At 37.1% G+C, this 14,229-nt stretch overlaps 1 protein-coding gene across 1 annotated transcript; it reads right to left on the reverse strand.

Annotated features, from left to right (window-relative positions):
* Positions 1 to 549: 549 nt before the first annotated feature.
* On the reverse strand, positions 550 to 2,590 carry LOC145777511 (DNA sliding clamp PCNA-like). The gene has a single exon (XM_082588900.1). It carries the CDS (start codon positions 2,527 to 2,529, stop codon positions 1,744 to 1,746), a length of 786 nt encoding a protein of 261 aa, XP_082445026.1. The 5' UTR covers positions 2,530 to 2,590; the 3' UTR covers positions 550 to 1,743.
* Between the last annotated feature and the right edge of the window lie 11,639 nt (positions 2,591 to 14,229).

The raw sequence follows: 14,229 nt of genomic DNA on the forward strand, positions 1-14,229 counted from the left end.
ACAAAAGTAACATACAATGCCAGGCGTATATTCAAACAACTAGTCTATAATGCCTGTCATCGCTTCTCGATGCCATGGTTGAACATCTTTCTCGTTTCACAAGCAATAAGCATTTAATTTTGGAAAGTGACAGCGTAGTATTATTTCTTCTGTGAATTTTATCGAAATAGAAAAGATTTACTGGTTTCGCTGATTTTAAATAGTCATTCCAAATGACGATCAACAATACAAAAGCGATGGATGCAGTTGAGTAATAAAATGTCGAGTTTTTGTAGCAGTATTACCACACTTTTCATTTAAAATTGCCCAAAACAATGCACCATCTAAACATGAATATGGGTGGCACACCAAACAGCTGTGCCTCCGGGGAGTACGAGGGGTTGTTAATACGGCCCTGCTACCCAAGACCACTCTTGAACAATAACATGTTTGCACTACACAATCACAACAACGCTTAAAAATTCAACATTTTTGAAGGGTACGCGTACGCCACTGGTTACATCAAATGCTCTAAGATCTGAAATCGACCAATTATATGGTTCGTGACAGTTAACGCAAGTACAGTATTGTATTTTCTGAACAGACGTTTTCCAAAGTCAAAACGGTAAATTAGAACATGACAACAAAAATAAAACCGCAATAATATACGGCCTAAGTCACTTCACAATTTCGGCTCCATTCCCGCAATACCTTAAAAGACATTTCTCCTTTCGAATATTGTTCTTCAATAGAAGATTAAATTTTAAAAGTACTGTACAAGATTTTAGGAACTTCATCAGAATTTAAGGTGCGGTTCCAATCTTTTGGAACAACAGTATATGAGTATATGTATGGGTTAAACAAACATTATCAGACAGGTCAAACATTATCACACAGTTACCTGGACAAGATCACGCATTGCCATCTATTTGTGGAGCTTGTGACTAGCTTCACCGATTAGCAAACTAGTCCTTCTAACATTTATTCAACGTTAAAAGCACTGATTTGGTGGCTGGGTTACCTATGATACGGATTCGGCAACACACAAATGAAGGACTCTTATTTTAAAAATAACTTCAGATTTCAGCTACGCCGCTTATGTCGTACAAACACATAGCCATGTGATTTTTGAGCATAAAGCAACAGTTGCTTAGGCAAAGAATGACAAAAATGTGTCTTTTGTCTCAATAACATGAGAATACACTGGTACTGAAGCACAAGGATTATTCTAAATTAAAGGCAATTGCAGGGAAAGCTAAATATATGTTCAAAGTGTGTTGGCAATAGGCATGATGCGCATAAACCAAGATAAAGCAAAAGAACATTATTTAGAACTGTTAGGCTAGAGACTAATTTCTTACAATACCAGTTTCCAACACAATTGTAAAAAGCTATGCTCTTTATTAAGTGAAACAACTACTACAAGTTTAAAAAAAATGAGTAGTGTAAGCAATTTAAAAGCAAACCTGTTTAAAGTAAAATACTGTACCAATTAAAAGCAAAGTTAAGGCTTTGCCGTTTAAAGCAGAGCAAAAAAAACTTAAATTCAGGATAGTTTTGAAATTCATGCATGATGGCATTTTAAAATTTATAATAAGTTGAATCAGCAATAACAAAAAGTATTTTGAGAAGGATGTTAAAGTGACTAACGGAAAAATGGTTGCCACTAGAAATGATATTGTATCACTAACATACGGTATTCAAATACTTTTATTCCGAAAGAGAACAAATTGTTTTTGTGGTGCAATTAGGTAAATGTAACACTTATTCTCCCTCTTCATCTTCGATCTTTGGAGCCAAGAAGTATTTGATATGTCCCATATCTTCAATTTTATATTCTACCACAAGTGGAACATCGTTAGACATAGACAGACACACCGCACCAGACAAGGGTGATGCTTTTGTGAACATATTAAGAAATTTTACAGCAAATGTAAGTTGAACAGGTTCAGTCATCTCAATTGTTACTTGATCTTCTTCCTTTTCAGCTCCAAGATTCTGCGAGAGTTTGATTGTTCCACTGCCAAGATCACCTTTTGCAGAAAACTGCACACCATCTTTTGTGCAAGTTATGACTAGACACTCACCTATTTGACTTAAATCACGACAGATACGAGAAAATTCACCCGAAGGCATTTTGATCGAGCAATTGTACTCTTGGTCTGGGATTCCAAGTTGTTCACAGTCAAGATCCATAAGTTTCATTTCATAATTGGACACTTTTTCCCCTTTAGGTGCTTCAAACATCAACTCTAACATATCACCAGTATCATCTGCACGTAATGTGATAATGTCATCATTGCTGGCACAACGAAGAATTTTGGACATGCTGCTCATGTTGATACCCATGGCAAGATTTCGATCACAACGATATTTTTCAAACCCATCAGATCGGAGTGTGAGCTGCACTAAAGCAACATGTGACCCATCCATCGCTTGTAAACTTAACCCTGATGACGTACAATCCCATGACGCTTCAGAAACAATATCTTTCAAAGCTTCTTGAACTTTTTTTAACAAACTTCCTTGAATAAGTCTTGCTTCAAACATCTTGTTAATATAATAAATCTGTTCAAAGAGCAAAATGGACTAATGCCAAATTAAATATGATTCTTTCTGCAAAATATATTTATAATGTCAGGTGGTGAGGATGTCATATTGTAAATATGTCTCTTTGCTATATTTTTGAGCTCAAAGCAACATTGAAGCACAAAAATGTTCTGTATAGTACTGTGGAGAGTATATCAAAGACACCCTTACACAGTTTTGCTTTTTTAAAAGAAACTAGTAAGCATTCAAAAAAGTTTAAGTCATTTTAGCCATAGTCTGTAGCATAGGCGTCGAAATAGGGTGGGCGACGCCCACCCTGCCGTGAAACGAGGGTGGGCAAAACATGTTTCGCCCACCCTGTTTTCATGAAACTTATGAAGTGTTCGTTACAATTAAGCTATTTCCTTTTTTGTTAAACGCTGGACTATCCAACCAACTGCAGCGCAACTTCTTGTTTTACGCTATGTCTCTCGCTAGGTATCCGACAGAACAAAGCAATTCCGTAAAAACGCTACGTTGAAAAAAATGTAGTACTCACTGCATTTTTGTTGCTACGGCAACTGCCACACGCTGGCAATTCCTAGTGAGAGAAAGCTACGTTTGATCTTTTCTCCAAATGGTCTCACTTTCGTTACGTCACAGTCAAACTTCAGTTCCGGGTCAGCGTATGGGAGTATGAATATGACATCATAATGAACATGACAATAAAATAACCGATACAAACTAAAGACGTACTGAAACAATCGCTTTTTACAAATCTTTGCTTTTTACTAGTGTTGTACGTTGACGGCGTCAAATTTTTGTTGACGCTGAGGCCAGCGCCGTCAGTTTATTTTTTAGTTGACGGAAGTGATAGCGCCGTCAAATATTTTGCCGATTTTAAGCGTCACGCGCTATGCGTCATTTTTTGTTTTCATGGAAAATCTCGTTTCACAATGTATTCTGGCCAGCGCAACTTACCGAATTACCCGCTTTCGCGTTGGTTGGAATGGTTACCTGGAATACAAGCGGAAGAAGTTCGCCAAATGTTGATCACTTATATCGGGGTCTGCTACTATTCGGTGAGTCCGATTTGGTGAGAGCCTTTTTCGGTGAGAGCCCTATTCGATGATTTTTTTTTTGAAAATTATCGGGTACCGTAGCCTAATTAAAACCCCTAACCCCAAACCCAAAAACCTAAACCCCAAACCCCCAAAACTCCCAACCCCCCCAAAAAAACCCAACCCCCAAACCCTATAACGGCAATGATAATTAGGCTACGACGCGCAATAATTTAAAAAAAAAACTCACCGAATAGGGCTCTCACCAAAAAAGGCTCTCACCGAATAGGGAACTCACCGAATCGGACTCACCGAATCGGGCCATTCCGCTTATATCGTGAGCAGTAAGCTATCGAGAACGAGGGATCAGTGAGAGAAAGCGAAAAATCAATGAATGTCATCGCGGAGGTTGAAGATACTTTATTTGTTCTATGCCCCTGAAAAGAGCGATGCTGGTGCAGTGGACCTTGTTAAAAAATGTATATGTGCTAAGCCATCACAGCACGCTTGGAACAGTGATAAGCTACCTTTCCGAGTAAACGTTTTCAAGACTTGTTTTTGAAATACACCATCCAGCGCTGCTGTGGAACGCATGTTTTCACTTGGCAAAAATAACACTAGAAATTAGCGCTGACGCCGTCAATTTCTTTGAGAGCTGACGCAGCACTTTAGCCGTTTATGTTATGTCTTTATGATGAGTTATTTTAGTTGTTCCATGTGTTTTTTGAGAGGGACTGCAGTTGAAAACTGATACTCAGTTCGGCAAAATTCCAATTTCTTTGACATAAAGTTTTGGCATTTTTGAAACAGCAAGTTGCAATGTCTGTCATCTCTGACAATTTTGATCAGACTAGCTGTGTGATATCAGCTGAATAATAAAACATTGGTAGTTTGACACATTAAACAATTCTTAAAGAAATGGACCATAATATGGCTGCACCCTGCAAATATTGTGACAAAGCATCAGTTATGTTTCAATTGTTTTCATTTTTTTGATATGTATGGGTTGATATTTTCTAAGTTGAATATTTTGGTTTATGCAAAACTTACATCAATCAAATTTCGTGAAAATATTATACTTCAATTGCTTTGTTTGAAAAAAATTTTTTTTTGAGATCTTTTTCTCAACGCTCCGAAATATTCCCTTAAACTTAGCGTATCAAAAATAAATTAAGAAAAACTTTAAACCTAAATTACCATTTGAAATGTTCATCTTAGCATATTTTTAATTGCAATTTAAATGAATTCCTTGGATCTTAAATTAGTAAAATGCATGTTTTCAGTGCGAAAATTGTTCAAGGTAAAGAGTTATTGTCAAAAAATGAAGGCGCAAAATGAAAAAATGGCTGCATGCTCAGCTTCCAAAATTCTAGTAGTGGCAGAAAATTCAAAGTGCTTTATTTCGGCCCCTAATAAAGATACTTCAAAAATTTTTTTTGCTACTTTCATCATTTTTTAGTAGGCAGTGGCTATTTGACCGGCGCCGGTCTTTGAATCTGAAACACTATTTGACCGGTCATGACGTCACTCTATAGGCACTTCTTTCTTTTTCTCTTTCAAAGCAAAAGACGAGAAGAGTGCGTATATAACTTGTAAATTCGACGATCATCTTAAACTGATTGGATGGCGCGTGGGTTACGTCTCTGGTTGGTGTTCCAGAGGGAATGAGTTCGATACTTCACGTAAGCGTTTTTTTTTTTAATTTTTAACTAAATTTTGACCCGAAGTGACTCAATCGTTAGGCTGCTGCATTTTTGTAGTCAATTTTTATTTTCGGAAGCCTACAGCCCAATTTTTTATGTCTTTTCAACTATGAGTAATAAAGTCAGAGTTTTTTAATTTTCTTGAATTTGAGAATTTCTCTGGATAATTTTCCGTGATCGTGTTTTCCGAACGACGCATTACATTTTTGCGATGTGACCGTGTTTGCCGAACGACGCATTACATTTTTGCGTCGTTCGGCAAACACGGTCACATCCTCTTATGACGAACGGAAAATTATCCAGAGAAATTCTCAAATTCAAGAAAATTAAAAAACTCTGACTTTATTACTCATAGTTGAAAAGACATAAAAAATTGGGCTGTAGGCTTCCGAAAATAAAAATTGACTACAAAAATGCAGCAGCCTAACGATTGAGTCACTTCGGGTCAAAATTTAGTTAAAAATTAAAAAAAAAACGCTTACGTGAAGTATCGAACTCATTCCCTCTGGAACACCAACCAGAGACGTAACCCACGCGCCATCCAATCAGTTTAAGATAATCGTCGAATTTACAAGTTATATACGCACTCTTCTCGTCTTTTGCTTTGAAAGAGAAAAAGAAAGAAGTGCCTATAGAGTGACGTCATGACCGGTCAAATAGTGTTTCAGATTCAAAAACCGGCGCCGGTCAAATAGCCACTGCCTTTTTAGTATGTACAAAATATGTCAAAAGAAGCAAAATCTGTGACTAGTGGTTACAAAATTTGAAAAAATCTGATGATTATAAATGGAATGCCCCACTGTACAATGTTAAAAAAGCATTTAAAATTTGCAAAATTTTAGAAAGAATTTTGACCACTAGTTCAGGCAAGGAACAATATGGAACAACAAAATTGGAGTGTGTTTATCAAAATATAAGTCCAACTTAACATCCCCCCCAAAAAAATGTTTTTTTTTTCTTCGGCTACATGGGCAAATTTCTCCCTAAAATATATATTATACCTCAAAAAATATTTATAATCAAATTACTCCAAAACTACATGTTTTTCTTATATTCTGTTTGCAATTTTGGATTCTTCATCCCCCAAAATGGTATTCTACATATTTTCATCAACTTCCTAGCTTCAGTATAACAGATATTGGGGCATTTTTACTTTTTGGAGCTTAAATACTGCCACCGTGCAGTTAAAATTGAAAATGGTGTAACTTCAAAACCCCTCGACCAATTTCGAAATTTTTTTTTGTTGTTGAGCTCAGTGGGTTGCCATCTCTCACATATGTCAAAATCAACCAAATCGGAGAGTGTGGGTGTCACTTCCTCTAATTTTGACCTGAAATATAATGGAATGACCCGTTACAGACTTTTTAAAGTTAGTTTTTATTTCGCAGAGTAGCGATGAGCCATAAATGTAGAAGTGTTAGCTGTAGAGTTAGGGTATTCAACAGTAATAGAAAGTGCTAGTCCAGCCTTGGGCATCTCAAAATCACTTGAACCTTGTATGCAACAGCTAGGCTACGGTAATCAAGACTAAGCTCAATACCAGTAAAGTTTTGTCTCTAAAGCAATATACCGTAATACTGTAAGTTTTTTTAAATTGTAGCTTAGGAATATATCAACTTTTTAACAAAGTTTAAATGCATTTTTTCAAAATTTGGGGTAAAAACATGCTCAGAACGCTCTAAATTTAATGTAATTTTTTTTCTGGGGGGGTCCCCCCACAAAGTTGTTCGTCTTTGAACTCAGCAGCGGCCTTCGCCCCTTGCACTATTTATTGCAGTCCCACTGCTCACCACCAGCTGCTATTATTACCAAGCCAACCTTACATTCTGGTTTAATGCAGCCGGCAACTAAGGTTTGAGATCGACTGCGACAATCATGAAAATTATGCTATGAAAACAATTACATATGTAAAAATAAAAAAATGGATTGCTTGAAACAGCTCTTATTGCTTGCTGAGCAATGAATATTATTTTGCAAAAAGTAGTTATTGTGTCGCGTGATTTCACTTTTTGAATCTTTATCCTCAGACTGAAAAAGATTCTTGCAGAACTTAATCTTGGCAGTTTTGCACATTTGTAGAGGCTATGAATCACTGACACAGGCCCAGTCACTGAGATTGACGGAGTGATGTTTCCGATTGTTAAAGTTTTGCTGAGAATTATTCCATCCATTAGGTGCTGCTGAATGGAGAGCATTCCTTAATGTGCGTTGCTCAAGCGCACACCCAGAAAGTCAAACCAGCGCTGCTTGATCTTGAAACTTATTTGTTCCAAAAGTTATGCACTAACCAAGTGAGCTATCGGGGCGGCACTCTTTTACAATCTGTAATTTTACGTTGACAATGATATTGTCGACGTAGATAGTAATATTTTTTGAGTTCTTGACGAGTTAATGACAAAATATAAAATGATGTGACTAGAAGTGCTAAAAGCAACTCACATCTGGCATTGTTAAATTTACTAGCTTACCAGTACTGTACTTGTAAAAAAACATCAGTTCAGCTCAAACGTTGATGACAATCCAAGGTCATCATATCACTCGCTGCACTGATAAAGAAGATATCAGGGGAAATCATCTCAACAAATTTGACAAAGGAAATAACTAGCAACAATCAATGAATCGAACTCCAAAAATTAAAATCAATTTATTTTCGCGCCTCAAACACGCAAAACAAATCTGTACTGGCGGGAATCTCGAAATGGCAGTGTTGCAAAGCATTTCAAGTTTTTAAAGAAATGAAGGAGCAGTAATAAAAACACGAAAGCGTCCCGAACAACAAAAAAATGTAACAGAAGAAGGGTCATTTGTGATTTATAAAAAATAGAACAAGTCGCCTTCATTATTACATAACTTTTTCATAATAAAAATAACACTATGAACGCACGTATTCTATTAAGTTTGCTTGAAGTAAAATGTTTAAGTCATACGAATAATGGTATGGTTGGTTGGTTTTAAATCGCTATCTTCGGACTAACAAATCCTCTGGTAGATTGTTCCTGGCAGTCGCCTACACTGGTAAAGGCTTGAACCACTGACGCAGGGTCGGTTATCGAAATTGAATTGAAACAGATAATTGTTGAAGTACTGTCAAGTACGTGGGAAAAAAAATTTTGCGACTGGGCCGCGACATTTTTTTTCCTACGCGATTTCTGTTTCATTTGCATATTTTGGTAAAAGTTTGTATTAAAACCGGGTGAATGCAACATTTTCTCGCTGGCTCAGTGGTTTCATCCTCTGCCTAGTGTTCGTGAGAACGAGGGTTCGACGCCCGGCAAAGTCAAACTTTTTTTCTTCTTTAAATTAATTTTTGCGGCGCACAAGAGCTTTTCAAAAAAAGTAGGGTTAGGGAAAGCTTATGTTTTATTATCATTGCAGAATTTCATTGGCAAATAGTTATTTCGCAATCTGAATCAACCAATCTCTCAAAACACTTTCGGAAAATCTTACTTTTAGAGTGACTAGAATCAATGAGACAGAAAGCTCGTGGGAAAAAAAATTTCGCGGCCCGGTCACTGAGTTTAACAGAGTGAATTCTCAGTTTGCTGTTTGTGAGCGATTCCATTTACAAGGTGCCACTGAATGTAGAGCAGTCATGAAATGCGTTACTCAAGCAAAAAAAAAATTAATTGCAAGCTGGGTAGTTGAGTATAGGAAGCAACATGGTTACTTTTTGAATGTTGTACAATTTTTGTAGTCTACTTTTTCAAGAGCATGTAAATCACTGTAGCCTACATCTACTCATAGGCGTAGCCAAGGGGGGGGGGAGGGCAAAAGGGGCCATGGCCACCCCCAAATTTTCAAAGTTTGGATTCCGAAGTTGAGCCTTTTGTTGAAAATATAATAAAATTTGTAGAAACTTATAACGTTTTCCAAGTCATCTGGCTATTAACACCCCCAAGGACTTGTTTTAGACACACAGAAAGACACTGTAGTATTCATGAGTCCCTTTCATTTATATTCTCATATTGATATTGCATGAACCGTTGTGTATTTATGTTACTTCGCACATGTAAACGGATTTCAGAATTATTAAAAAGAAAAGTGAGTAAAGGCAGAACATTATAACTGGCGACGAGTAGAGTATCAGAAACCACGTAAACACATCAACGTAAGACAGCAAGATGACTGGTCTTTCGCAAGCATTTCCATCTGTTGAAGAGGGTGATCCTTCATCAACTGGACAACGGTGGAACAAGTGGGTTTGTCGTTTAGAAAACTTCTTTATTGTCAATAAAATTAAAGAAGATAAAATCAAACGAGCATCTCTACTGCACTATGCAGGAGAATGGCTGTTCGACATCTTTATAACTTTACCTAACACTGGTAATGAAAATGATTATGAGGCTGCCAAACAAGCCATCAGCAACTACTTCAAGCCTCAGATAAACATTGACTATGAAGTGCTGCAATTTCGTGAAATGGCACAACTGCCAGATGAAACCATCAATCAGTTTTACGCCAGACTTAGAAAAAAGGCTCAAACTTGTGATTTTGGTGGCGAAATTGACAAAGAAATTAAAAGGCAAATCATCAGCAAAACTTCTGACAAAAAACTGCGTACCAGAGCTCTAGAAGCAAAAAATCTGAATCTAACAAATTTGCTTGAAATAGGAAAAACCCTTGAAACTTCACGACAGCAAACAGAACATCTAGAACAACAGGCTCACAGTCAATCACAATCGATCAACAAAATGCACAAACTCTCAACAAATAAACAGCATTCATTCAAGCCAAAACCTACTAGGCCAACACAACTCAGACAGTCAACAAGCATCAGCAAGTGCTATTTTTGCAGTGGCAGTTATCCTCATGCTAAGGGAAGGCAGTCATGCCCTGCATTTGGAAAGACTTGCAGAAATTGTGGAAAACCAAATCATTTTGAAAAATGCTGTTTAACTAAACAAAAACAATATCAAAGAAATGTTAGAGCTACATCTGAACAGCAAAGCAGTAATGACACATCAGATTCTAATGAAGAAATTGCTTATGTATGTAGAATAAATTCAGAAAAGAATCCTACTGCAAATCTAAACATCAATGGAAAAAACATCAAAATTTTGCTTGATTCTGGATCATCAGCTAATCTCATTGATGAAGAAAACTTCAACAAAATACAATGCAAACTTTTCACAACCAATGTTAAAATTTTTACATATGGTTCTTGCAAGCCAATGAAACTACTTGGCAAATGTCATGCTGACATAAAGACAAAAAATAAATCAACTTATGCCACATTTTATGTAGTGGAAGGAACACATGGCTGTTTGTTGAGCTACAACAGTGCTGTTAATCTAAACCTGTTACACATAATCAATCAAACTGTCACTGGTACAAATTCTAGCATCATTAACAAGTATGCTGACCGTTTTCAAGGCATAGGCAAACTCAAAGACTTCAAAGCCAAACTCCACATTGACAAATCAGTGATACCTACAGCTATCCCACACAGGCGAATACCATTTCACATTCGGAAAAAAGTCAACACAGAACTGAAATACTTGGAAGACCATGATATAATTGAAAAAGTCAATGGTCCAACACCTTGGGTATCCCCCATTGTCACACCACCAAAACCAAACAACCCAGAAGAAGTAAGAATCTGTGTGGACATGAGAATGCCAAACAAGGCTATACATCGTGAAAGACACATCTGCCCAACTGTGGATGACCTTATTCATGCACTAAATGGAGCCAAAATGTTTTCAAAGCTAGATCTGAACAAAGGATATCACCAAATTGAGTTGGATGATGACAGCAGATACATAACAACATTCTCAACTCATAATGGGTTATATCGCTACAAACGTTTAAACTTTGGTGTGAGTTCAGCAGCCGAACTTTTTCAAAAAACCATTCAGCAAGCACTCGATGGCTTACCCGGTACACTCAACATTAGCGATGACATCATTGTCTATGGAAAGACTGAAGCAGACCACAACAAGAATCTTGATGCTTTATTGCAACGATTGCGAGAAAAGAATCTCACTCCGAACAAAGGAAAATGTGAATTTAACAAAACAAAATTGGAATTTTATGGATACACATTTTCTGACAAAGGCATTTCTGCACAAGACACCAAAATAAATGCTATAAAGAATGCTGCAACGCCAAAATCAGTCGGTGAAGTGCGAAGTCTACTGGGATTAGCAAACTATTGTGCAAGAACAATCAGAAACTTTTCAACAATCACTCAACCGTTGCGAGAGTTAACACATCAGAACACAGAGTGGAAATGGACTGATGTGCATGATGACGCAATACAAGCTCTCAAAGACAGCCTGACAGGGAATGAAGTCTTAACATACTTTGACCTGAACAAAGAAACAGAGCTTATTGTAGATGCCAGTCCCGTAGGACTTGGGGCCATTCTCACTCAACGAAGCAATGTTAACGAACCGGCACGGATTGTTGCATACGCAAGTAAAGTTCTCACCCCTGTCGAACAAAGATATTCTCAAACTGAAAGGGAAGCACTAGCAATTGTTTGGGGCTGTGAACATTTTCATCTGTATCTATATGGCATGCAAAAACCCTTCAATTTGATTACAGATCACAAGCCATTAGAACTCATATTCAGAAATGCATCATCCAAGCCTCCAGCAAGAATTGAGCGTTGGAATTTAAGATTGCAACCCTACAATTTCGTTGTGACGTATAAACCGGGAAAAGACAACCCTGCTGACTACATGTCTCGACATCCCGTGGGAAGCACACATTGCACTTCATTGTGTGATGCCACTGAACAATATGTGAACTTTATTTCTCAATCAGCAATTCCGCTAGCAATGACAATTGATGATGTCACAAATGCTGTCAAAGGTGACGACACAATGCAGAAAATCATCAACATCGTCAAAAGAAACGCATGGAAATCTGCTATGAAGAATCCAGATCAAGACATCAAGCCATACATTCCTATCAGGAACGAGCTGACATTAACAAACTCTGACTTGATTCTTAAACAGAACAAAATCGTTATGCCGCGAGTGTTAGAAAAACAAGCCGTAACTCTTGCACACCAAGGACATCAAGGCATCGTGAAAACAAAAGCATTAATTCGAGAAAAAGTTTGGTTTCCTGGCATTGACAAAACTGTTGAAAACGCTGTTAAAAATTGCATTTATTGCCAAGCTGCAACCGTTAAAAACACTGTTGAACCATTAAAAATGTCACCATTGCCTAACGCACCATGGACTGAACTGTGTATTGATTTTTCTGGACCGTATAACACTGGTAAATACTTGCTAGTAATTGTCGATGAGTACTCGCGATTTCCTGTTGTAGAAATTGTCAATTCTACCAAAGCTTCATCTGTGATACCGGTAGTTGACAAAATTTTCTCGATGTTTGGAATTCCACTTGTGCTTAAATCAGATAATGGCCCGCCATTCAATAGTTACGATTTTAAGCAATTTGCCCAACGTTTAGGTTTCAAACATCGAAAGATAACTCCGTTGTGGCCGAAAAGCAACAGCGAAGCTGAACGCTTCATGAAAACACTTAACAAATCTGTTCGCATTTCAAATGTTCAGCACAATTCATGGCAATCTGACTTGAATAACTTTTTGAGAAATTATCGAGCTACGCCACACTGCACGACCAGAACAAGTCCCGCCGAACTCTTGTTTGGGAGGAAAGCTAATATTACTATTCCTCAAGCTCTCACTACTGTAAATGACCAATCGTTGAGAGAGAAAGACATTCGTGCAAAATGTAAAATGAAAAAACATGCAGACAAACGTACACATGCTAAAAATTGTGATATTTCAATTGGTGACTTGGTTTTGTTAAAAGTTAAAACAAACTATCACTCCCTTATGGATTGCGTCCTTACAAAGTGACTAACATAAATGGTTCGATGATCACTGCTGACACTGCAAAAAAAGGATTTCATGTGGTCACAAGAAACTCTTCATTCTTCAAACCAGTCACAAATGACCTTTGTATAGATTGATGACAAGCATGTTTGATTAATTCTTGTTCTGTGTAAAACTGTAATTCGAGTAAGCAACGTTTTGTTATCATCAGACTGAAAAATTGTGACAACTATAATTTATTGTACTCGTCATATGAAAAGCATACCCCTTAATCCAAATCTACAACTTGGGGAGGATTGTAGTATTCATGAGACCCTTTCATTTATATTCTCATATTGATATTGCATGAACCGTTGTGTATTTATGTTACTTCGCACATGTAAACGGATTTCAGAATTATTAAAAACAAACTGTAAGCAAGCAAAGTGTACTAGTGAGTAAAGGCAGAACATTATAGACACCAATAAATTTTGCAAATCGTAAATTGGGCAAAATTTATGCGATTTACGTTTCTTTTAACTAATTTGTGGAAGCAATTTCAGAATGGCTTACTCTGTAATGTTTTTGTGTAGTTATTGAGTTTTTGTGTAGCTGAGTTTTTAGTGTTCTCTAATTTAGCTGCAGGTTTTGCTCGTTCGTATGTAAGAGCTACCTTTAATAAGTTAATAGCTGTTTATCTGCTAATAAATTTCATACAAATATTGCCCTAAAAGTGTTTACAGAAAGCGCTATAATCTGTTATTTGAGTGTAATTTTGCAAAAATTTTCCGGGGGAGCAACACCCCACCAGTTTTATTGCTTCTCTTGCTCAACCCACCAGGATAGGCTACGCCACTGCACATCGGGTGGCGATGGCTTAAATCAAACACTTTGTCGTTCTCTTCAATTCATTAAATATTTGGCCCCCCTCTCAAAATTTTTTTTTGGCTCCGCCACTGCATCTACTGCTGACAACATGAGCGCCGCTGGTTCGATCATAGATACGTGATTGAGCGAGCAAGCTTCAAAAAATCAAAAAAAAATTGAGCGAGCTTTAAAAAATCAAAAAAAAAATTATGCTTTATGCTTAGTGTTCCCTTGAATCAACTACCAGCCTAAACTTTATAATCACTGTCTACTCTGACAATAATAATGACAATT

The sequence above is a fragment of the Aplidium turbinatum genome, chromosome 9 (genome assembly GCF_918807975.1).
Source record: "Aplidium turbinatum chromosome 9, kaAplTurb1.1, whole genome shotgun sequence".
NCBI classification, from domain to species: domain Eukaryota; kingdom Metazoa; phylum Chordata; class Ascidiacea; order Aplousobranchia; family Polyclinidae; genus Aplidium; species Aplidium turbinatum.